Source organism: Epinephelus lanceolatus, chromosome 6, assembly GCF_041903045.1.
Source record: "Epinephelus lanceolatus isolate andai-2023 chromosome 6, ASM4190304v1, whole genome shotgun sequence".
Taxonomy (NCBI): Eukaryota; Metazoa; Chordata; class Actinopteri; order Perciformes; family Serranidae; genus Epinephelus; species Epinephelus lanceolatus.
In genome coordinates, this window is record NC_135739.1 from 17,081,205 (window position 1) to 17,108,251 (window position 27,047).

General features: G+C 42.2%; 1 protein-coding gene across 2 annotated transcripts in view; it reads right to left on the reverse strand.

Annotated features, from left to right (window-relative positions):
- The window catches only part of tle2b (TLE family member 2, transcriptional corepressor b), a 127,896-nt gene that overhangs the window by 37,867 nt on the left and 62,982 nt on the right, over positions 1-27,047 (reverse strand). For both annotated transcript variants that reach the window (XM_033621928.2, XM_033621927.2), the window contains exon 5: positions 3,128-3,190. In XM_033621928.2, coding sequence (XP_033477819.1) covers positions 3,128-3,190 — 63 coding nt within the window. The remainder of the gene's footprint in view (positions 1-3,127; positions 3,191-27,047) is intronic.

Below are 27,047 nucleotides of genomic sequence, written 5' to 3' on the forward strand. Positions count from 1 at the left end.
TGTACACGCACACACACATGCTCAAAGCCACACTAACTAAAATCTCAGTTCTGTTTACACAAAATCCCGGTGTAATCAGTCACACAATCGCAAATATGCATGTGTGCAACAGTGCTGGCACACACACTCACTCACTCACACCCACACACAGAACAGACACACAGTGTCAATATTGATCAAACTGACAGAGCTGTGACCTTCCTGTCTCCAGGGAGCACACTCATCAGTGCACACTCACACTCCCAGACAAAAAGAAGTGTGTCTGCAGGTTTGTACTCAGATCTACACACTCACATACACGCAACCAGCGCACACACAGTCAGACTGACACTACAACAATATATTTAACTTCAACAACCGCGCTCCTTTTACTTAAATTGTATTAAACGGATATAAATACAAAATTATAGCTTCAAGAAGCAATTAATGGAGGCCAAGCACACACCAAGAAATAGTGATAATCTCATAGAATAATAAGAGGGCACAAAGCAACGTGTGGCTGTATTTAATTTAATGATAATGGGATCTTAATGTTGAGAAAACAATACAGTTTAATATTACTCTCAAAGCTAGATAGCCTTCTTTATGTAATCTACAAAGTTGGCTTTAATACCATCATAAGTAGTTCTGTATTGTCTCCAGTGACACAGATATTTGTTTAATACGAGTCCCTTTTGACCTTGCTCATATCGTTTGATGCAAAGCCACAAGACCACATATGAGGCATATGCAGCTGACAGCACATGTTCACACCATGGGGCATGAAATTATTAGTGCCACAAAGATCAGCTGATCGTCAGCTGACACGACAGTCCTTTCAGACACAGGAACGCTACTTTGATCGTAATGCAGTAAACTGTATTTGCCACACTGGTATACTATGATGACAATGTTTCTGACTGATTCCTCTCACTTAATGATCAGCCGGATGTTGTGTTTAATAAAGATATATTTAATTAAATTGCAACTGTCAGATTTGCTTTTCCAACAGAGGATGACTTACTGAGGTAGCTTGCAATAACTGGGATGAAATTCCAAACTAAAGCCTCAAAGTCGGTGATGATAATAATTATGTTTTACTTGCAATATTTGTTGTTGTATGAGTGTATTGAGGCCCAGATTCACCAAACCGACAACAAAGAACTAATGGTGACAAAGGAAGACTATTTCCTCACCTGTGTCTCAGCTTAAATGTTGCCCTGACTGCACCGCAAAGACTACAGCCACGGCACATATGTTCTGCACCTGTGTGAGAGAGAATAACTCTCCATACTAACAGATGGGTGCAGCAGGCCCAGAGGAAGAGCGCTGGGCTTCAATGTAAATTTCTGTAGTGACCAAACACTGGAATTCCAACTTGAGTCCATCACACGATGCCATTAGGCCCAAAAAGGCCTTTTCCCATCTTGGAAACGTCTTTAAATCAGTGGATGCATTTTTTTAGCATCACAGGGATTTGTTTATCAGAATTTGAACCATTTGGTCCGATAACATTTGGGTGCTTAGCTGAGCGCTAAATTGGGATTTATACTTGTCCATCAGCTCCATGTAGAGCCTGTGCCTAGCCTACACACATGGCCTACGCTGTTGTGAGCACTTATACTTGCACGATGGTCTGTCTGTGTCACTCTGCAGTTACAGCTCCAAACACTAGTCGTTTACAACATGCTAATGCTTTTATCACAAGTCTATGGCATTTTACATTGCATAAATTAGCCTGGTGGCTAGCAGACCTTACCTCTACTTATTTGAAGCCAGGGACAACAGCAACATTTAACAAAGGTAACGTTGCAAAATTCGGCTCCATTACAGCTCACAAGGTTCACTGACAAAACAACTGTCTTATACTAAACACGTTTTCCAGACAAATATAACGTCATTAGCACAAGGCTATAAGGCACTTCACATTGTATAAATTAGCCTAGCGACGAGTGGAGATTTCTTCTGCTCATATGAAGCCAGGATAAATCACACACAAGACTTAAAATGATATTTTGTGGAGGCTTTATTGTCTTCACAATTTATTGTTTCTTATCTATGAAATAAAAGTAAATAAAAGCTTTGTTTCCACTGAGGAAAATGGTTTCAGCTTACAAAAATAGACAGAAGGTCTGTGTCGCTGCGACATGTAGTTACATTTCTGGAGAGGTGCACATCAGGTCACAGTGTAGGGTACGGCATCAATTTGACACAGAAGTATAAATCGGACTTAAACCAGAAGTAGCCTGATCAGCCAGAGGAAGTCTCTGGTGCGCTAGCTGTATGGGCGCAATGATGCAGAGGCAGTGCCAATCATCTGGGTAATTTTATATGCAGCATTTGAACGTTTTGGCTTCATGCACCGCTGAGCAGCTTTCATAGGAATGAACAGGGTTTTGCCTCCTACGCTGTATCCAGTTGTCTTTATACGTCCGTATGGGGTAGTCTGTATTCGTCATTCAAAAAGGGAAACCTGAACACCGACTGGATGGTGTCAACACGCTAGATAGCCGCTTAGAACATTGACAACACAACCCGATGTTGAAAGAACAATTTCTCTATTTACAGCAAAAAATTCATAAATAATTATGAACCGTTTCTGCTAAAGAGCTTAATGGCTGAAAAAAATACTTGTACCTAATATAAAAGGTTTGTTTCGATCTCAGCTTTCTTATCTTTAGCCATTTGTTTGCTTTCCTCACTTCTGTTTCTCTTGTACACTGAGCTGAACTGCCAATCAGAGAAGTTTCATTCACCAATGGGGTCTGCCATCTCCAACACCGATCGGTCAAGGACTGATTAGTACAAATGATATGGGACACACCACAAAAACTAAAACAACAGGTGCCCATCAGTGGCACGACATTGGCGGCCGACCATCAGCTTGGTGAATCAGGGCCTTTACATTGTGATACATTGTGAGCACACAAATTAAAATCAATCTTTTTGTCAATATCATGCGAACTTCTGAATTTATATTTTGCTCAGCATGTAATTTCATCCATTATTATTTTCATTCATTAATTATTCTGAATGCAAAGAAAATATGATCTATATACAGGCCTGGGGTGTGAATAATTGTCTCCTGATTATGTGTGTGCATATTTTGTGTTTATCTGTAAGTGTGTCTGGCGGTGGTGACACTTACCTCTTGAGAGAGGAAAGGGATGATCTGAGCGCAGATGGCACTGAGACGCTTGACAATCTCCGCCTGTGATGGGAAGAGAGGGGGATGAGGGAGAGACAGAAGGAGAGAGAAAAGGATATATGATCATACCGCAAGATAATAAGTACACAATGAACACAGCGTATGATACACCTTTACAGCACATTAAGCCTTTGTTGCATTAAAACATCTTTCTAATGAGTGAGGAGCTCTGTCGGTGACAACTCTATGAGACGGAGAGAAGACAAATGTGGGAGTGAGCAGCAGAGGTGGAAGGATGGAGGCAGCATTAGAGCTCCAGTCATCATCTGGTCTTTTAGCACCATCACACTCTCATTTAGCCCGGCCTCACACGCTCTTCCTCCATCCCTCTCACCCTCACACACAAACATAATGAGCCAACAAACACACACTCACAAAAAGCAGGAGACCTCGAAGAATGTCTCTCTGAAGCTCTCCACCTGTCACATTCGGCTATCCAGTGAGTGCCATTACATTTGTCTATTTCCTAAAACTCGTAAAAACCATAAAAATGCTCTTTCTTGGCCCCCCACACACAGACAACACGTGCACACGTGGCAAACCATCCACAGAATACAGCTGCCTGCACACACGGACACATAAAAACATAAGCACACACTCTCCCCGTGTCACACACACACACACACACTCTAACACACTCGCAAACACACACTGAACCTCTGCGGTGTGTCTAATTCTATCTGTCTGAGTGCCCTCAGCCTCATTTTGTTCTCTTCTTCACTCAGCCGTTCTCTCTTTTTCTACAACAGCTCTCACACTGAGCCATTATTACCCTATTCATCCTCTTCCTCCCGTCCTCCCCCCGCTCCCCCTCCCTTGCCCACTTTGTCTCGTTTTCTCCCATCTTTCTATTTTTCTATATTATTCCCTTTCTCTCTATTTTAATTTATCCTCCTTCCTTTCTCTCCGACGGCCTTTTACTTCCACTAACATCAGTCGCTCGCTCCTCTTTTTTCTTTGTTACTCCGCTGTCACACATTACCACGGCCATACTCACTTTTTATTTATTTTTCCTCCCTCTATCTGTTTTCTTTTCTCACTCCTCTCTGCATCCCTCTCTCCTCACTAATGCATGTTTCTGGCACTTGAAGATACTGGAGAAGAAGAGAGAAAGACAGCAAAGGGGCGATGGAGGGCAATGCAATGACTGACAGGGCTGTATACACCATCATGCAAAGGCTCACACACACACACACACACACACACACACACACACACACACACACACACACACACGATCAACCGGCCTGTCAGTTACAGCCATTCTCATCATGACTTCATAAACTGGCTATCACCAGACACACAGCTCTGTTCCAAGGACAGACACAGTCTTATCACATCATACATGTGTCAACGTATGCATGTGTGTGTGAGCGTGTGTGTGTGTATGTGTGTGTGTGTGTGTGGGTGGCTAGTAACTTGCGCCTAAGCTCCTCAGTATATTTGGAAAGATATGCATGTATAGTATGTGTGTGCTGACTATACAGAGGAAAGTGACAGCGAGAGACAGGAACAGAGATGACAGAGGAGAAAAAGTTTTTTACGATATTTCTTTTTGCTGTTTATTCTGCTGATTTCATTTATTTTAAAGCTTTCTGTATGTTTGTCTGCTTGATTTCACTTTATCCCTTTATTTGCTTTATATTTTTTTCCACCTTTTCTAAAAGATGATAACTGGAAATAAAATAGGGAACAGGGCAGACGCATGGTGGGTAGTGGTACTCGATACTAGGGTTGAGCCGAGTACAGATCCTGTACAGATAATGTACAAATACGATTATCAGCCAAGCAAAATGTGTCAATATCTGTGCTGCTGATGATCAAAACTGATCTGAAGCTCAATCCTGAGATTGTTCTGTAAATAGTTTTCTAATAAATAATAAATATAGCAACTTCTGATCAATTTCAGGCTTAAAATACCAACTTCTGGTTCAGTTGAACAGATACAGATACAGATACAGATAATGGTGTACTCACTCATCCTCACTCGATACCAATAAGGTCTTCTGGTCCTGTCCCACCCATTTCCTGTTTAAGCCACACCCACTTCCTAGTGCAGCCACAAATACTGAGAATTTAGTTGGTTGAACAGATACAGACACAGATACAGATACAGATAATGGTGTACTTGCTCATCGTTACTCTATACCATTAAGGTCTTCTGGTTCAGTTCCACCCATTTCCAGTTTAAGCCACACCCACTTCTGGTTAAACCCGACCCATTCCGAGTACAGATATGAATACTGGTAATTGAGTTGGTTGAACAGATACAGATACAGATACAGATAATGGTATACTCGCTCATCCTCACCCGATACCATTAAGGTATTGTCAGTAACCCAGCACCAATGGTGTTGAAACATCTCCGGTCAAAGGATTCCTGCATTTTATCCTTGTTGTACCCAGATCTAGAAAAACAATACAAAAGATGGGTGTCCTTCGACTAAATGTGACATGTGATTGGCCCATTACCACAGGAGCTTCAACCCATACCGAGTAAGGTGTGGTGAAGTCGGTATATTTGACATAGTTGGCAGTTCAGCGTGCCGAGATGCCACCAAATGGTCAAAAGTATGGCTATACTACATGACTGTAGTGTAAAAAAAAGTATTAAATGACATACTCTATTGATATTGGTATCACTTTAAGGGTACTGGTATTGGCACTGGTATTGTAATTTTTCAAAATGATACCCAGTCCTAAAAGAGTCTGATAGAATAGAAGAGAAAGCTTTATTGTCATTATATATTAAATATAATGAGATTACTGGTGCCACTCCATTAGTGCTTTTAAAGACAGGTCAAACAAGACAACCAGCTAAAACATGAAATAAACACAGCTTTATAATAGCTATTAAAACAAATCATAAAATAAATAAAATCAGTAAAAGACAGTGGTTAAAAATGCTGCATGGTGTAGATATTGCACATGATTATTGCTTGTATAGTGTTCTCACAGCCCAGGGAAAGAAACTGCTTGTTAGTCAGGAGGTGCAGGCTTTGAATGACCTGTAGCACCTGCCTGAGGGCATCAGGTCAAAGAGATGATGTGCTGGGTGGGAGGAGTCATGGAGGATAGATCTGGACCATCTCAGGCAGCAATGACTGCATGAGCTCTACATGCTGGCTTTGATAACACTTAACAAATGTATCTGTTGCCCTGTTTGAATCAACCTGTGCTTCAGGTTTGGGGATTGGGAAAGGTTCTGTTATCTGTCAGAAAACATCACAATCTGCTGAAATTTTAATCAGTAACTTGCTAAACCTGAGAGAGGTTCTCATGGTCAACTGACTCACCTGAACTTGAGAAATGGTTTAACAAGGAAAAAACTGAATATTTAGTGTCCCTGACCACTAACATTTGAAGGAAATGATTTGATTCCAGAGACAAATGCTAAACTTTGTACATTCAGGGTATACATTATACATGTTTCCTTTAATTCACCTGGATATGCTGCATCATCTACTCTAAATCAACTGTCCTCCCGTCAGTTACATCTCAGCTACTGCACCTGATGACTCCCTACCAAACAACAGGTTGTCCTCAGGATACAAATCCTCTCAGATTGCCCGGCTCAGCCAATCTGACAGAAGTGATCCTGGACCATAAATCAGAACCAGACAGAACAGGACAGACCTGAACATACTCGGTCTACGGAGCCGCTTTTGTTTACTGTTTCTACAAAGGTGGCGGTAACTTTGACTGAAAGAGTCAATGACAGAATTGTTATTGAATCAATAGCAGAGAAGTAGAAATAAACAGCGCAAAGAAAATAGAGCTTCTGCTAAATTATGTGGATGCATTAAAAACATTCAGAGCAAAAAAATAAGGATTAGCTCTATTCTGTTACAACAGAAGAAACATCAGCTGCTTTGCATGGCCTTGACAGCTCAAATATTATCCAGGGACAAAATAAATGTACTCCAACAAGTTCTATGATAGATGACTAATTGGTGGATTTCCCAGTGACCAATTTAATGATATTAATGAATTTCTGAATGATTTTAGACACATAAAGTATCAGGTAAAAAAGAAATGTTAGGATTAGCTTACACTTCTGTTTCATGTTTTTGGCAGTCCATTACACTGGGTAAGAAGTTATGGATTACTTAGCTACTTATGGCTACATGAAGCTGCAAATTTGAGTGTTAATTCTCAGTGGGTTAAGCACTACTATTTGGGTTTAGCCCTGCTAATACTACCCATGCTCACTGCACTGATTTGTTTGATTGATGGTAACAACAATATCAATTAATGCAAGTTAAACCACAAAAACTACAATCATTGTATATTTTGTATATGCTACATAAATGTACAACCCGATAGTTATTGATTAACTTTCACAACGCAACAGCATCCCAACTCCACGCTCTGGTTGGGAGGCAGTGGGTGGTGTGATGAGTCCAAGACGCCAGTCAGCCGATGGCTTTACAATAGAGTGAAAGTGAGCCGGGCTGAAGCAGTCTGAGCCGGGCCAGGTGTCAGAAACAACACGGCACAGTCTTGTTCCACAGCCCTGCCAAAGCACAGCCACCAGGGAGTACTGGCAAAGGCTGGCCGGATGGAGGGATGAACGGATGGAGGGATGAATGGATGGGTAGATACAAAGGAAGAGAGGGGGCTGGTCAATAAACACCTGAGGGCACATAGGCTGCCAACTGGCACGGGGACAGAGAGAGATACAGAGAAAGAGAGAGGCTTTAAGTGAAACAGAGATAAAATGTAGGTGAGGGACAAAGAAGTGCAGAAATGCTTCTCATTTCAAAGAGTAGAAAAATGATTCTCTGAAACAGACAAAAAGATGGAGGACAGGAAAACGGGTAGGGGGTAGAGGAGAAAATGAAGAAGAGGAAGGAAGTGCAGGACAAGGACAGCCTGTTCCAGAGGTTGTGGTGCATATTAGCCTAAGACACACACACACACACACACACACACACACACGGTGTGCTCAGACTTGTCATGTCGTCAGATCGCTGACAGGATGATAACCACAACCAGGAAAAGGTTTAGATGATGACAGTGCCTTGTTGCTGCATAATGATACAACCTGAAATGTGTGACAAGGTAACACACACACACACACACACACACACACACACGTATATCAATCAAAAACATAAATCCAAAATCTAACCTACATTATACCATGTAAACATATTTTCTGTGTTAAGTAAGTATCTTGGATGGTCGAGTCAACTAAAGTCTATTTACAAATCAAATTTATTTTAAAACAGAAGTAATACTAAGAGCTTGCAAGTCACCACATGCTCACACCAGCACTCACTAATACACACAAACTGTATTGATTCATTTAAATGAATCACTTAAAGACGAGACGCAACAGACAGCACAGTCACAGCCAGAGAAGAAGAGACGCTGCAACGTGTCAGAAGCCGAGAGCTGAGCAGTTCAACATCCTGCAAATGAGCAGCGACTTGTTACACAGGTGTGCTCACCTGATGTTGAATTCGGAAACTTATTTTGATTTCAGCTGCTCCATCTGTTTCTGTCGAGTGCAAAGGGTGAGGAACCTGACTGTAGCTACTGTATCTATGCCGTCCCTGTGGTATTTACAGCAAAATTATAGCAAGAGGAATAAAGCACGGAGGGCAATAACCAAGACTGTGTGATCCCTGTGAGGTTGTATGATGGGTATATTACCAGGGAATATGAAAAATAACATTTCATGTAACAATAAATACGGGCTAAAAAATTCTCTACTATGTATTTATCAACATTTTAAAAGCACTACAATTGACTGTAATAAGTGTATTTCCTTTAAAATCTCTGCTCTGTAGACAGTGATGCTGACAAGTAACAAGAAGCACAGGAGACAGCTTGTGTGTGCAGGAGTAATGAGAATACAGCCTGTGTGGTTGTGTGTGTGTGTGTGTGTGTGTGTGTGAGTGTCAGTGTGTGTCCTCTTAAACACAAGAGTAAATGGATGCGAAAAAAACTGGGAAATATCAAGGGAAAACACAAGAGAAGTCTTTGAATCGCAGGGAACAAAACAAAGAAAATGGCTTGAATACAGGAAGTTGCAGCAGGTTGGAGTTGGTGCTGAAGAATTGGGCACTGAGGGTTCAGTCTGTTGTTGTGTTGGCTTTTGAATTTATTATTTCTGCAATAATTGTCCTGACATTGTGTTGAGAAACCTCCAACAGGTCATTATCGTGAGAGTTTAAACACACAAAATAAAGGTCATATTTGGTGTCACAGTAATAAATGCTTACTGGACCTGCACTCTACTGCCATCAGGAAGAAATCCATCAGAGCACAAGGAAGCAATTTCTACACCAACACTCGGCTCGGTAGATCAGAATGCAATGCAGGGACAAGCGCGCTTTGCGTAAGAGGCGTAATTCAAAATTTTTCTTGACTGGAAAAACTCATTCTGCTGCACTTACTTTGCAATCACTACTGCTATTGCTACTGCGCTCCCTCTCCACCCACATGTTTAACCCACAGCGCAAATGCAACACGTTCCTGCCTGTTCTCTGAAGGCTGTCAAAAGGCATTCGAGGAAATGTAGAAAATGACTAACTGAAGTAGAAATAGACGAGATAGGTGGGTAGATGAGGCGGTGGGTACACTGGAGAAGAAAATAATAACACTCGCTCACAAAATAAGCCATCACAGAGTGACGGTGTAACAGCGGTTCTGCACGTGGAATTTTCTTTAAATAATGAGCCAGCGTCTGACTGTTCTGACAAAGACAAAGCTTGTTGTAGAGGGAGGGGGTCCTTTTAGAGTAAGATCTGCCCCCGAGCTATTTTCTTTCAAATGCCTGGAATGACAAGGCGTCCTGCGTTGTGTAACTGTAGCATATCGGCAGGCTGGTGAGAGGTATAAAGTGATATATGGAGGTTCACATGCAATGCATTCTAATCAGGCCCAGAAATGTGCACAGGCTCAAAGGAAGGGATGAACTGACAGAAAACAAGCTCACGTTTTTTCCCTTGCACACTTTTCACTCCGTGACACTACAGTGAACTTGAACTGGAACATCGGGGAGGACACTTCCCTGTGAAAGATCAGCATTGTATTTGGTCTCCCGTCATGATGGCGAGCAAGCAACAGTGGCCGCGTTCATCTTGCCAATAAAGCTCGGTGAATTTGAATGTGACGAGCGTGGGTTGAGATTGGCACGGGAGGAGGGAGATGGTGCCCAGTGTGCTCGCGCACTGCCAGCTGTGCCAGCCTCTGAGTCCCACTACGGCTGAGCGAGCCAGCTTTATGGAGGGGGGGGCTCTGTGTGTGTGTGTGTGTGTGTGTGTGTGTGTGTGTGTGTTTTGTGTGTGTGTGTGTGTGTGTGTGATACCCCACTCCTCTACTCACTCTAATTGCTCTCAACAAAAAATCTCTGCCATCTCTCCCAGCCCTTATTTTATTTCTATTCCTAGCACCTCTCTCAGGCTCCTTACCGGAATAGTTGCTGGTTTGAATCCTGGGAAGCAGATTGTGAGACAGAATGAGCAACGCTCGAGCGAAACACTTAACCTCCAACTGCAGAGGACCCCATCTGTAACAGGCAACTTCACAGTAAATGCGTGCCACAGAGAGAATGTGATGCACGATGTTGATGGAAAAAAGGATGTGTGCCCAGTCAGCTTTACCTTGAGAGAGAGAAGGTTACACAAAATGGTTTTGTAGAGACAGGAAGCGCGCCGAGGCTCTGACCTTTACACTTCCTCTAACTGGTTGTTCATAATATTGGTACAAAAAAATTTGGACATTAATAGTGTGTGTATGCACTGCAGTTATTAGCTGTGCCCAAAATTATTTCTGTGTTCACTCATTCAGTATTTCCTGTATATTAAACATTTAGAGCTGAATAATCCAGCTGGTTGATTTATCAGTCGATCAACAAAATGAATGGCAAATATTTTGATCATTAATAAATAGTTTATTATTTTTCAAGCAACTTAGAAGTTCTAAGTTGTGAGTATTTGCATTTTTGCTTTATGTTATGTGATATTAATCAAAATATTTTGGGATTTGGGACTGCAATTTAACATCAGCTGACGGCTAAATATATGGGGCACAGAAGCAAAATTAGGGGTGTAACGATTCAGCGATCTGGATCTATATAACGATTCAAGGATCAATGATCCAGTATCATCGATGAAAAGTGAAAACATCGATCTATATCATCATCTTAAGGATATGCTTTTACTTTGAAAGTCTCCGTCACCATCAAACAGCGGCAAGCAGCCGAGAGAATGACGATGAGGATAATGTTATTTACTCAGGAATAAATCAGCGATGTGGAAATATTTTTGATTTTAGATAAAATACAGTTAAACAGACAGAACACATGGTGTATGTACACAATGCTGTTACAAGATAAAACACGTTACCTGCCTGGTCGGGCATCTCGCTCATTAACTTCTCACTACAGCAACTTTAGCTGCTCTGTTTCAACAATGTTCTGCTGAAAAAAAAAAACGTGCATGTAGGCTGAAATTCAATTGAGCTGTTTTGTCAGGAGATACAGAGCCTTAAACCAACTGTGGGTAAGAAAAAAGGTAGTGTTACATGAAATTTGTTAAGCTATGAGTGGCGGAAAAAAAGTCCGCTGGCCACTAGGTTAATTTATGCAAAGCAAACATGCTAAAGCTGATAATGAGTGACGAGCAAAAAACAACTGTTTTATCCATGAACCCTTGACAGGTATTGTTGTTAATCCATGTTTTATGGCTGTTGGGAGAAGTTTGCCTTCGGGTCTTTAAGAAAGACGGAAGTGAAGTTTTAAGATGATGGTTTTGGTTAAAATAAAAAGATTTCTTCCAGAGAGGTCTTTCTGGCAGAATATTTATGTGTTGTTTTTATATTTTATGGTCAAAAGCAGAAAGAAAAGGAGTGGCAGTTTTTTTCTGTAACAGTCTCATATCAATCGCAGGCCCCTAAATCACATCTAATCAAAGTTGTATCGTGCAGACTTTGTAACATCGGCAAATATTGTATGTTATCCAAAGAACTGATATAAAATAGTATCGTGATTTACACCCCTAAGCAAAATGTTATGTAGGTGAGGTGGAGTGGGGTTTTCTACCTGCTACACAGACTCTGTCTTTGTAGTGTGTGGTTACGTACCAGACTGAGTGTGTATTGTGGGTTTTTTTCAAGTGTCAACAGAGTTGTTTATACAGGGGGGTTTGGAAGCTTATGCTATCTTAACTGGCAGAGAATTAATTAACTGAATCATTTTAACTACAGCATGCACTGATGTGATTTATTTACTTTCAGGTGAAATGTAAAAACACCATCAAGGTTACTCTGCTGCTTCAAATTGCCTCTGGCACAATGAGGTATACACCTGAACTTCTTCTTAGATAGATCAATGTAATTTTAACCTCTTGGAGGTGCATGTATAGTAAAAAAAGAGAAGAGTGGAGCAAGGCCCTCGTGGTCAGTGTAGCTGCTTCAGTTGATTCTACTGGACACGTCTGCTGCAGTGTTGCGTCGCATCCACGCCCCATGTAGTTTGGCGAAATAGTGATCAGCATTTTTCACAACATCTTTAAAGGGGCAATAAGCAGAAATTCATAATTTCTAGATTGAAGGAATTAAAAAAGAAGAAGAACTAGAGGTGTAACTTCATCTGGAGTATAGCATGACGTCACACACCCTCTCTCTGTGTTGATCTCCAGCCCCTTGTTTACAAGCCGGTCCGGCTGTGCGTTCATGTACGTTCATGTGAATTGCCGCCTCCTCCCTCCTCTCGGAGCCCTTGGCCCTCCCTCCCTATAGAAGGCTACAGCCAGTGACGTGGCAGCACGTATTTTCGAAGCGAAATGGCGGAGAGCAGAACGAAACGTTCACCTGAAGACGACCAGGATCCGACAATACCTCTAAAGAAACAACGATCTTGGCAAAGAAGTTGTCTGATAAAGAAAGGGACAGAACCCGGATTGCATTTCCAAGGTGGAGAGCACTGCGAGAGCTAAAGGAGCTACAATTTTTACTTGGAGCTAGGGTGTGGAGAGCAGAGGTAGAGGGAGGTGTGGCTCATGACACACTTTGTTTTGGTCTACAGGCAGTGCACAACAGCAAACCTAGCGGTGAAACGATTTCACTTTTTGCCCCTTTAAACCAAATGATTCGGGTTATTACAGCCAGGCTGCGTCAGCTCTGTCCTCAGAGACAGGTAGAGACATAGAAGCATTTATATGAAGACATCAGAAAAAAGTTCTTTACAAAAATTAAATGTAAACTCCCAAGATTTTGATGCACCCTCCGTCCAGAGTAAAATGCAACATCTGCTTGGAGACAATATTGTCAGCGCCATAGATGCAGCAAGATGTCAGTGCAAGAGACAACCTACACAACAACATAAAATTCATCTCATCACAGGTCACACTTTTTCCTCCTTTAAAATGTATGTCTATGCATTTGTAATAATACACTGTTAATAACTGTAAATTGTAACTGTGCGGTGGCAACACATAAGAAATGTCATGCCAATAAAGCTTATTGAATAAATCAATCAAGAAAAAACGATCACTTGATAATATAAATCATCCTTACCTGCAGCCATAACCTCAGCAGCTCACTCTACTCTGCTGAGCAGTAAACTCAGATTTTGGAAACTTACAATATGAATCATCATCATTTTATATCTAATAACTTTAATACTGACATGTATTGGAGGTGAAGCATTGGATTCTGGGATATTTTTTTTAATCAAAAAGTAATGTGCATACTATTAAGTGATTTCAGAATAATAAATAATTTCACATCAATTGTTTAAAGCATCCTACACCTTTAAATTTCCAGGCACTGTGTATTTAAAAACATTGGAAATACTTTTTACTTTTATGAGTTGTCAACAGAAACCTTCCTGTCTGCATTCAAATTTCTTCTAGATTGTGAGAAGGAAATTATAATTTAAGAGGGTTGTTTATTAATGAAACCTGTAAAGTGAGGACTAATGTAAAATACAGATGTGTTTCAGTTTTGGGAGGTGAGTTATGGAATGGACTCAGTGCTGATTTGAAACTGTGTCACTCTCTGTTGAGTTTTAAAAAAGCCTGAAAATGCAAAATCATTACGGATTATAATGTAAAATGATCAAAATGTAAAAGAATTGTGGATTATAATGTATTCAATTATTAATTAATTTATTTCCTGTCATTGGTATATCTGATATTCTGGGTTATCCTTTGGTTAATATGGTATATTTTGGTTATTGACTGTGAGAACATTTGTGTGAAATAATCTTTGTTTTGTAATATGTGTGTAACCGAAATAAAAATGATTCATTCATTCATTAATTTTGGAAACAGCCATATTGTATGTTTCAGTGTCTGCGCGCTGCATGTGCACGGCTGCAGAATACCCTCATTTATTTTCACAAGTCAGAGGGTGTGTACATATCACACACGCACAAACACAATCCTGGAGCTTATCTCTGTCCCCTGCTTTCTAATTGGGCTGCTCTCCCCTCTGTGAACAGTTTAAGGTAAATATTTGTAGCCAATGACGCACTAATCACCCACTGATTGGGGTTGCAGGCACAGAGCTGTTCAATGAAAACAGCCATTCCTGCTTCCTCTCATTCAGCCCCCCACCTCCTCCTCCTCCTCTTCTCTTTCCTCTTTCTCCCATGCAATCAGCCTTCTTCTTTCTCCATTCTGCGAGCTCATTTTTCCACTTCCACAGTATCTCTCCTTCCCTCGCTCTGTGTTCTCTTGCTCTGTTTTCCCTCAGTGCACTTGGCCTTGCTCTTTTGCTCTGCCCTCCTTCTCATTCTCTCTCATTTCTTTCTCCTTCTTGCTCTATCTCTCTGCCCTGCTTCTCTCCCAGAATCTCCCTCCACCCTCCCTCTTCCTTTCTTTTCTTGCTCAGTCTTGTTTTCCTCTCTCCGCCCTCTCCCTCTCTCCTCTGGGCAGCGAGCCAGCTCCTCTTCCCTGGCACTAAGCCAACTCCTCTCCTCTCCTCCTCCTCCTCCTCCTCCTCCTCCTCCTCCCCTCCCTCCCTTCCTCTATCCCCCTTGCCTCTGATTGATGGCCCCTCTATTCTGGAAGGAGAGGAAGAGAAACAGAGAGAGAAAGAGGGAGTGGGAGAGGAAAGGGGAGCAGCAAAGCGCACACCAACACCGAGGCACACACACACGTGCACACAAGCACTCTCAGAATTGTGTGCACAAATACAAGTACACACACACACACACACAAAAGCAACAAGGGCACACAGAAAACCAATCCAAACAGAGCAGAGGAGAGCACACATACAAAGAGTTGTGTGCAGAGCAAGCAGAGCCTCCCAGCATGAGACCAACAAGCACACACACTCACACACACGCACGCACACGCACACATTTCCTCAGACACATACACACACATAAAGACACAGATTCAACCTTCAGTGCAGTAACAATACAAGATAGGCAGCGGACCAGGCAGCAGAAACATTTAGAATGAAAAATACAGACAGACAGCTCACTTTGACTCCTCAAACACACACACACACACACATGCATCAACACATTGGTGGATATCCATCACAGTTACCACCATGTACTAACAACGACTTCACACAAACACACATATAAGCCTGTATCAAAGGACATTAATGCACCTCTGCAATATCCAAACACACAAACAACACACATAGGGAATCTTTCTCGGCCATGTGACTCTGACACACAAAATCTGTGTCTCACAGTTGGGGTTGTAGTTTTACAACCAACTAGATCCCCCCCTCTTTCTCTCTGTCACTTTCTCTGTCTCTCTCTGGCTATATTATACACTGAGCTATTAGTCATATTCACACTGTGCCAGCTCACCAGCTTGCATTGACAGACTGCATACGGCTTCAAACTCATGTCGTCCGCAAGCAATCAGACACAGAGTAGCCAGAGTAGCAAAGCTGGCTGTACAGTATGCATGCATGCACAGGCATGCAAAAACATACACGCATAAACACACACTAATGAATCTTTTCATGATCACACATTTCACTGATGTTTGTGTCTCAGAGCTGCTGGAGCATGCTCACAGTATGGTGCAGGAAAACACCATATTTCCTATAGTATCTCATGCAGTGCTTGAACTGAGCTGGTGCACGCTGAGATTTCTGCCCACATTAGAAGTCATACTTGTTATGGCCTACCTCTGTATCCTGGTGAATGCAGGTACTCTACACAGTCTCAAGACTAACAACAAAGTCAGAACATCGAACTCAAAACATCAAAAGTGAAAAAAAAAAAGAGAGAGAGATATTCATTAAATTCAGCCTCTGCTGCTGCGACTTCTCCTGTTGCTAACCTCACCTGCTCGCTGCAGTGCAAATCAGACCAAAGGTACAGGTGGTAATATCTGTGATAACACCGAGCAACCACCCTTCACGGTCACCCGCTAGGTTTCAAAATGAAATTTCACTTGCCTTCACTGTTGGAAATATGACCCACATATTACAGCCGTGCCCACAGTGGCAGTTTATGTGATGATAATTACTCCAAAGACCAATAGATGACATCATTTCAACTTGTCTTACTAGCCTACTTGATATGTATTTATGTGAAGAAAATATAGCTGCAACAACATGTTGATCAATAGATTAGATAATAAGAAGAGTACATCCTTGTTAGATGTGATACTTTAATGCTTATAATTGTCATAAATGATAATAACCTGAGTATCTTTGGATGTTTGGACTGTTGGTCGGACAAAACGTAGCAGTTCAAGACTTCAGCTCTGGAAAATAACTAAGAGCATGTTTCACTGTTTATTGACAAAATAATAAATTGATTAATCAAGAAAATAATGGGCAGATTAACTGATACTGAAAATAAAGGTTAGTTGCAGACCTAGCTTCAAAGATAAGGATACTGGGAGTCTTAAGCCAAGCAAGCAGCTCTGTGAGGCTGCACAGTGATGCTTTCAGGCAGTGGTTTAATCAAACTTTTCTTCCCCAAGGCACACCAAAGGGCAAGTCAAAATCTCAAGGCACACCTGTATTTATATCTGTGTATAACAGCCTCTACAACATGTGTTATCACTGTTATAAATACATAAATGTATGTTTTTATTCACTGATATCAAATAACAACTGACAACCAACTATTACTTGTGATGTATTTATTAACAAAAAGATTCAAAAATTCATTTTAAACGTTTTAAAATTACATCAAAGCACCAATAGCACATCCATTTAACCAAGAAATAATGTAAGATATTGTGATGTGTCACACACTTATAATTTCTTCACACAAACAGCAACAAATAGGTTCCCCGTGAAGGCTTTTTCAATTAAATTAAATTACTTTGTTTTGGTAGCTTTGCCTCTTTATTAGGAAATGGGTGCAGACAGACTACTGCTACTTGCTTTAAGGTATGCAAGCATGCTCAGGAAAACATTGCTGGAGGAAAAGTCAGGAGAGCACCATATTTATAAGGATACATTGTGTTCCTACATTGGGTGGGAACCATGAACATATTGTGCCAGTCCATCTGGTAGATGCTGACATGTTTAACAAGATAGGTGAAAACGCTGGCCTACGAATGGTGGCAGAGAGGAAAAGTCAAGAGAGAACTGAAGTCAGTAGCATTCATCCTCTGTGGATCATTGACTTTTCGCAAAGCCCTGCCCCTTTGTGATGGTCCGACAAGCTGTCGGAGTAAGCATGGAGCCCACACCGTAACTAACTACACTCCCTGAAGAAACATTATCATATTTTTGGAAAAATGAAACAGTGATTCCAGAGAGAAGCAGACAGTCTGTGTTTGAAGGATATATCCAGGATGTCAAACTGACTCAGCAGCAACAACAGGTTAAAAAGACAAAGATAGTTAGAAGCTAAAGCCGAACTATAGGCTACAGATCACAGTGTAAAAGTGAACCACCACATCACTGCTGACCGACACAGAAGATGATTAATATAAAGGGAAACTTTGCTGATATTGAACCAGCTGTGTGGCATCACAGTGTGTGCAGATGAACGGTGTTTGGCTTCACCCCTGTGTCGCTGCCAGCACCCGGACCTGCACTGCCAGATGGGCAGGGATCTCTGGGGGAAGTCAACAATGTTCATCTGCGCTAAATGCGATGACACACAGCTGGTTGAATATCATCAAAAGTTTCCCTGCTTCCTTCACTGGTTCCTGTACAACATGTGTATACATTCAGTAGGCTATATCTTCAGTAGCTAGCTAGCTAACCCTACACTTTTCAGGGTTTGATTTTGGTTTTGGAACAGGGAAGAAACGTATATCTTTTTCCAACCTCTCCAGGTAACGAGTATCATTAATACACGATGTGCCCCAGGCACAACATTTAGCTCCAAATCTACAAAACCAGCCTGACGATGAAGGGAATTGGAAACGATTGCATTAGAGTCAATGGAGCACAGCTGTGTTGGTGTCGAACCCTGGTCTGAGCCAGCCAGATGCTACGTTTTGATTGGCCAGCCTGTGTCCGGGGGCGGGACTAAGCGAAGGGTCAATTCAATAGCTGTTAAGATATTTCAGTCTGGACCAAAGCAGTGGACCAACAGACTCACAGACTGACACGGACATCCTTAGCAGCAATCTGCTCATAGGCTAAAAGCTTTCATCCTTTAATCATACATTAAATTTCCAACTATAAATGAAATCTACATTTCATTATTCAAAAAATATTTACTTGAACATATGTTCCTCATGAATTTACGCTTGAATTATTATTCAGAAATAGATGTCACATGGAATGTGCAGCCGTCATTCATACATATGGATAAAAAGCCACATGCTGTGCAGCTGCTCCCTCTGAGTGATAGCAACTTATTTGTCCCAATTCAAGCACTGGTCACAGAACATGGGAGCACATGCAGCCGCTATCACATACATGTACACACACACACACGCACACACACACACACACACACACACACACACAGATAAGCCAATACAGTGTGTGTAGCTACTCAGATCTCCTCTGCTGGAGTGACAAAGCCATTACGCTAAAAGGCTAGCTCCCTGGGAATTTAATCACTCGTTTTCTCCCTCTTCTTGTCCTTCTCTCTTTCTTTTTCACTGTTTTTCCTTCTCTCAACTTATTTTCTATCATTCCTGAAGGGTTATATCACACTCTATTCCTGCGCGCTCTCTCTCTCTCTGCCTCATTATTCACAAATGAGCTCTGTTACACATGTATGCACAGGCATACACACACGGTATGAGAGGGAACGAGAGGGGGAGACATCAAAGCCGCACACACACACACACACACACAGAGCACAGATGCTACAACATGTGCAAAGAGGGACTGCATACACCAATGATCAGAGAGAGTGTAAACAACACATACCATAAACACACACACACATGCACACACGTACAAAGTCATTTGACCTCTCCAAAGCCTGCTCTAGTTGACCCACATTGCAGGCTCGTCCTAATCCAGCCCTTTAAATAAAACCAGTTTTAAAAAAAAACTCAAACCACAACTGTGGGATTATCATCTGACTGGGTGGTGGGAATGACAGAAAGAGAGAGGAGGAAAAAAAGATGAGGCAGAGGGGATGGAAAGAGTGAGATTGAGAAAGAAAAAAGGGGAAAGAGAGAGAAGCCCAATCCTATTACGAACCAAAGCGGTGAGTTGAAAATGAAGGCATCTCCTGCTTGTACTCTTTCCCTCACCCTCTTTCTCATTCTCTCTCCCAAATGAAATAAGGATTCAGGTCACAACTTCAGCCAAATATACCAAACCATGCACGCTCACACATGTGCATAAACACATGCATAAAAAGGCTAGACAGCTCGGGCTAATTAGGCGGGCGGATAAGCGCATGCACACACTTTTTTACACAACACAAACAGATAAACACTCTCTCATGTGATCTCCATCTCCTGCTTGTACTCTGGCTTAATCTTCCTCAGCCACTCTTCTATTCGTTTTCTACGCATATTTCTTCACTCTGTTCATCATCTTTCTTTTCAGCTTGATTCACAAATTTTTTTTTCATTGTATGACTGCAATAAAGCCAGCACTGTTTGCTGCATGACATGAACTATCACATAAAAGAGGGTGCAAAAGAAAGGCTGGTTGAATCGCTCTTTTCTGTCACACAAAAACACTCCCACACCCTCAGCTCCGTATGTGTGGTGGTGAAATGAAAGGAGGGAGCAGGAAGGAAGGACAGCCAGCTGCTTCATCTGTCCTCAGGAGTCCACAGGGGAAACAGTCTGGCTGCCGAGCATCCTGACTATCAAACACAGCTTCCTATAATATCCTGCCTCGTCCGTGAACCACATCATCTCTCTATCTAGCATTCTGACACAGTATGTAAAGTCTATATACAGATATATGTTAACACTGGTTCTTATAATATCCCGTCTATCCGGTGTGCCCTATTTGTGTGGCGGTTTTTGTATAAAGAAAGCTACTGCTGACATGTGAACGCAGCTTCAGTGATATTCTGACTGGTATTTAATTCAATGACTCACAGAGGAAGTCAGGACCAGAGGTGTTACAAGGTGACTGTAGAGCTGCTGGTTTAAATAAGAAACCTGGCTACCAAGCACTTAACCAAATGTGTATTATTTAAGTACTATGTTGGTGTTTGATGTTTGGCTTACTAAGTTCACAGCTGGTCATTTTTGGGCTTTTAACTCATGCTGTTATTATCATAAATGGCTTAAAATTAGTAACCTGCGAGAGGTTAACTATCAGCTCAAGGACATACCGACACTTTTCAGTAATGGGATGCTCTTTCTCTCAGCCTCGGGTCACCTTTCTGCACATTGGCCTGTTATTTTTTTTCTTTGCTTTTAAAAAATAAGCAGTCTGCTCTCGTCTTACAGGAGACTGTTTATTTGAGGGGGGTGGTTAAGATTAATTTTTGGCATTTCTGCTTTATTTGATAGTGAGATAGTGAGACAGGAAAGGCAGGGGAAAGAGAGGGGTTGACATGCAGCAAAGGGCCTCTGGGGCCAGACTTGAACTCAGACCACTGCCGTAAGTACTCAGCCTTAAAGGGACAGTTCACGCCCCAAATCAAAAATACATATTTTTCTCTTACCTGTAGTGCTGTTAATTAATCTGGATTGTTCTGGTGTGAGTTACCAAGTGTTGGAGTTATCTTCTATAGAGATGTCTGCCATCTCTTAAATATAACAGAACTACATGGCACTTGGCTTGTGGTACTTCAACGCCAATAAAATACATTTCAGTCAGGAACACTTTAGGCAAAGAAAACTTTTCCATTCACAGTATTGTATTTGGCGGTATGGCTCTGTTCTGGGGCTTCTCTGCCTTTCCTTGGGCCTATATGGAAAGCCTAAGGTTTACAGAGCACACCTCTCCACTCCTTCTGCATGCCTAAGTGGAAAGTCTAAGCCTTAAAGCAGAGAGAGCGCACCTCTCTGCCCTTCCACGTGCGAACAAGGAAAGCCTGAGGCAGAGAGAGCTTACCTCCCTGCCCTTCCATGCGCCTACGTGGAAAGCCTAAGGCAGGGAGAGCAGCAGCAAAGACCCCACGCGGACAGAGCAGAGCAGTATCAATGACAAACAGAAGTGACATTGATAAGTCAGACACAGCATGAAAAGGAGGAGCTGGCGTGGAGGCAGGTTGCAAAGCAGCCTGCAAAGGAAGCAGCAACAGAAGGCAGGCCAGAGCAGTTTAAAGCCTGATTTATGGTCCTGCGGCGTACCTACGACGTACCTACATCGTTGCCACAACGCCGTCGTGAACCCTTCGAACCCTTTCCTGAATGGTTATCGTCGTCTCTAGTTGATTCTTTGTTTAGCTTCTGGCTTTTCCGGTCACAGAGAAATGAACGCAGAGCACGGACAGACAACTCCGTCCGTATCCCTGTTGAACGTTGAACATACATGGGCCTTAATACTACAACATCTACATCGCAACAGAAGATGTTTAAAGATGGCGGGGATGGCGCAATCTGGAAATACGGAACCGAAAAATGCGTTGCTACCAAGCAAACCAATCACAGCCCTCTCGGTCTGCGCTGGGTCTGCATCGCCTCGACGTGTAGTTACATTTTTGGGGAGGTGCACGTCAGGCTACGCTGGGGGCTACGGCGAGCCTTCTGCGTAGCCACGTACCCTACGACGTAGCCACGTCGTTGATTTAACGCAGGACCATAAATCAGGCTTAAGTAGGTCTGTAAATTATCTTGAGTAACTGAGTCATCATTTCAGAAAAGAGACATTGCTGTGGACTTTCAAATGTTATTTTTTGGCACTTTGAGCACCACAAGCCAAGTATCAGCTAGTTCCATTATATTTGAGAGAAGGCAGACTGATATCTCCAAGACTCTGCAACTCAAACCAAAATAGTCTAGACTGATAAACACTACAACTAGGTGGAAAAATATGTATTTTTGATTTGGGGTGAACTGTCCCTTTGATGGTACACACTCTATCCAGTGAGCAGCAGGGGCATGTCGTACCCTGTTTGTGTTATTGTTTTATCCATATGTGTCCTAGCCATCTAGGAGGTTAGCACCATATAGCATGAACTACTACAAAAATCCAAGTGTAACCCAACTTTCAGCTACAAAGACCCCTAAATATAAACAAATGTGCAAAAATTCCAGCATCCTAGCAGCTTAACATCAAAAATGTCTCCTATAAAACATAAATTGGTGTCACAGCTCAAAGTGTGACCTTATGTAAAAAGCATAGCTTGTTTCTATTTTAACCTTTGAGTACGCAGTATTTCAATCAGCATCCACACAGGCTTGACTCAGCCGGGCTGCTACTTTGTTTCTTGGGATATCGATTTCTAAATAAATCAGGGAGACATTTTTACGCACCTAAAAGCAGTAATCATTGTACATACATAATCGTGATGAATTAGCAACACTGAGTCATCCGAATTGGAGCCAGAAACAGGATTTTCCTGTTTCCAGTGATATGAGTGTGCAGCGAGTGTTGAGGAGGAAAATAAATTAATGATGCAACATTAGCCAAAGCCATGTGTTTTTCCTGCACTGCTGGTCCCTTTCTAGGTAAAAAAATAAGACACTAATATGTGGGGTTTTTTTCTGATAGGAAGTGGGTCAGTCATCTGACTTTTTTTTTTTTTTGTGATGCACTGTCAGATCCCAAACTGGTCGTTTAGAAACACTTACCCACGCTGTTATTGAAATGCTGCCACAGTAGTTTCCCAGCTGGCCCCAGGAGTCTACTGAGGGACACTATCCCAGCAAAGAAATAATGGACGCTACTGCTAAAATCACCCATTACCTCTGAAACTGTGAAGATGTAGAGTATGTGTAGACATGTCAAAATACAGATCTCAATACAAGATAGATGAAAGAGATATATTAGTATTTAGAGGATATATTTTCAGTTCGCAAGGTCAGAAAGTAAAACAATGTGAATTATACTTGTGTATACAAATTGGAGGCAAACATATATACTGCCTGAGGTCATTCAGTGTCAGTAGCTTGGCTCACAGGATGTAGATTGTGGGGAAAGTAAACTGTAAACTTGTTGCTACGTAAAACAAGCCTCACAAAGGCAGACCTATCCCCACACTCAGTATTAGTGCCGTGTGTGAGACAACAACAACCTCTGAGCTAAAAATGTATACGAAAAACATCTTTTAGTGTTTGTTTTGTTTGCTTGTTTGCCAGGATTTAGTCATTTTAATGCCAGGTCTTGCCTCCCCATGTGCAAACGTTCCACCAAAACAAGTTCCCTTCCAACACTATTTTGCATTGTCACTGCATCTTGAGCTTGGCACTGCCCAAGACGATTGTGATTGGCTTAAAGAAATACAAACAACCCAGAGCACTTTTTTCCCTTAGTGTGGAATTATGATGGGTTCAGCCAGACCTTTCTCCAGCTCTGGCAAAGCACAAGATAGGTCTGCCGATGCAAGACTAGTGTCACTGTAAAAGATGCAGCCTTCACAGGTGCTAGAAGAATAGAAGAAAAAGGGTCATTTACACAAGGACAGCAACGAAAAAGTCTTGAGAGACAAGGAGATTTGCAAAATTCTGTTCGGAAGAGCCAAAGCCAAAATCGTCGGACAAAGTCAAGGAACAGCAAGAGACCCAAGAGACACTCTGGGTAGAGTGTGCCTTCTGCACGCTCTACCCACTTGTCAGTGCCTCAGCAACAGGGTTTCATCCATATTGTACTGAGACAGAAGTCTGACACAGATTCTTTTGTACTGAAGCCGCTGCTTTTGCACAATGTTCAATATCTTTAAATATGACCACAGAAAGTATTCATTGTTATTTCAGAGAACTGTATTCTGGTCGGGGTTGAAAAGCCTCTGAGGCAGTATTTTACATGAAGTATCTACTCACTGTTTAATTTGCTCCTGAAACCTGGCACCTTTTAGCCTTCACAAGTGCATCGGTATTAGGCGTGCAAAGTCATCTAGTGGGCCAGATTGGACCCTCTGGCGGGCCACTCCTGGCCCCCAGGCCGTACTGTATGTTTGACACCCCTGGTTGAATCAGATCTGGGGTCCCGTTCAAATGTTGCGAGATCTGTGAGTCAGTATGTCTATTAAATGAGTGGATCTGAGTGGTTCATGGTGCATTACAAGCATCACAGGATAAAAATGTGTTTTTCGGGTGTGTTCAAGTCAACCACATTTTGGATCAGGTCTGCGGGTCTACTCAGATCAGTCTGACTATGCTCTGGTCCCTTTTTTCAAATTCCCTTTTTTCTCCAGGATTATTTTCATTCACATGAAGATCTTGTGGGTGTCAAACATTTTGGACCTGTGAAGATTTCTACCTGAAATGCACCAAACAAATGCATGTTGATCATAGATAAAAATGTTTAGTTGTTGTTTAGCACGACTGCTGTCGTGTCGTCTTGCTTTCACTCAGCAGTTGTGGGCTCTGTGCTCTGCTTAATGTCCCTTTGAAGTTAGCCGTTCGTGGAAGGAAAGGCATATCTCACTTCCTGCTTTCCATATTTTCATATTCTCCCAGGCTACACTCCGGTCACAAGCTTTTGGGCTGCCTCCGCCTCTCGCTGAACTCAAGTCGAACAAAGTCTCTATTCTTCTTCACCTCCCGCCATCATCCTGTTATCCTGCTGCTCGGATCAGCTGTCAATACAAAAACCTGCTTCAATCCATTCACCACACACCTTACAACAACACACACAGTACATCATCGTATCTGTAAGCTGTCCTGGGCCAGCCACTGTGAGCCCACGGTGTACGACTGAATTACAAAGTCACTGAATATACATGTTGTGCGTCTGCACATAGCGGGGGATACGGGCAATAACTATCCAGGCCCCAGAAGTGCTATATCAATGAATATAGAACAACCACAGAGAGCAGCGTAAAGTCCTTATAGCCTCCCTCGCTCCTCCGGGGGATACAGCTAGTGTATATATATGATATGATATGATAATGGAAGTGAACCAAGTAAGATAATGTGACGGGGGGGGTGTGCGCGTGTGCGTGTTTTTCAATGTATCCATGCAGCTTAAGAGGAGGAGGGGGGTGAGATGTTATCTTTCAGATACAATCATCTGAGAAAGAGGAAGAGAGGGAGGGGAGAAGGGAGAGGGATGGAAAGGAAACGAGGGAGATCAAGATAGAGGAGGAGAGGTGAGGGGAGGGGGTGAAGACGGAGCGAGTGTGAAATCTAAAGAGAGAGGGAGAGAGTGATGGAAGAAAAAAAAAGGAGGCTAAAAGGAAGGCTACGGAGGCACGGGATGACTGTTACAGCTCAATTAATGCCGGGACATGAGATGGCCCTGCCACTGATAATGACAGAGCGTGCACTAGAGAAGGAGACAGAGTGGGGAGAGAGGCAATAGCAGTGATCTCGACAGGATGTTAGGAGGAAGCTGGAGGGGGGGAGAAAGAGGAGGAGGAGGAGGAGGAGGAGGAAATAAGAGCAGATACTGTTAAATCTATTCATGATTCATTATTTCTCACTGCGGCTCAAAGCTCCCCTCCCTCCCTTGATGTCTCTTTCTATCTCCCTCTTTCTCCGACCGCCCTCCCTCTTTCTTTCCTTCTCCCTCCGCTGCTTTCCCTTTTCTTGGCTCTAATTTTCATCTCCATCTCTTTTTTCCCCCCTCATCTGTTCTCTGAGGTCTTTATCTGTCTCTTCTAAGGCTCCATCCTTCCTGTTTACCCTCTCCTCTTTCATCCGTTCAATTAATCTCCATCCCCTCTTTTCCTCTCATCCCTGCTCTCATACTTTTTCCAACATTAGCTCTCCCCGCCATCTCACTTTTTTTTCCCTCCCCGCTCCTCTATCTCCCTTACTCTCTCAACCGCCTTTTTTCTCCCCGCCGTGCTCTCCCCTTTTTCTCGCAGTATCTTCAAAGTCCTCATTTTCTTTAATTATCTTACACTTACTTTTTTCAAACTATCCCACTCACTTTTCCATCCTCTCTGCCTTTGTAACACCCTCTATTCTACAACCTCTCCTTTTGTGCTTTATCCTCATCCGCTCTCTTTCTCCTCGTGCTATCTCTTTTTTCTATCACCGTCTCTTTTTGATGTCCTTTTTTATACCAGTTCCTTCATTTTATATTCTATCACATCTTCTTTCTATTCTATTTCTGTCAATTTCCGCTCCTCTGTTTCCTTTTCTATCTGTGATACTGTAAGTTCTCTTTTACAATCTGCCTCACATTTCTCCGTCGCCGGCTCTCCTACCACCTCTCCCGTTAAACCTTTTTACCAGCTCTCTTGTTTTTCTCTCTGAATCACTTTTTTTTTTCTCACATATGCTCTTTTTCTCCCCGTTGCTCAAACATATACTTTTTTCTCCCATCTCCCCCCCTCTCATATTCCCCCTGCTCACTCTTCTCACAGCCTTGTTCTCTGGTTCCTGACACCAGGTTTCTCCCTCTTCATTTATTTCTCATTTTTTTTACTCTTATTCTTCTGACTGGAGGTCTTTGGTCTTCTCCT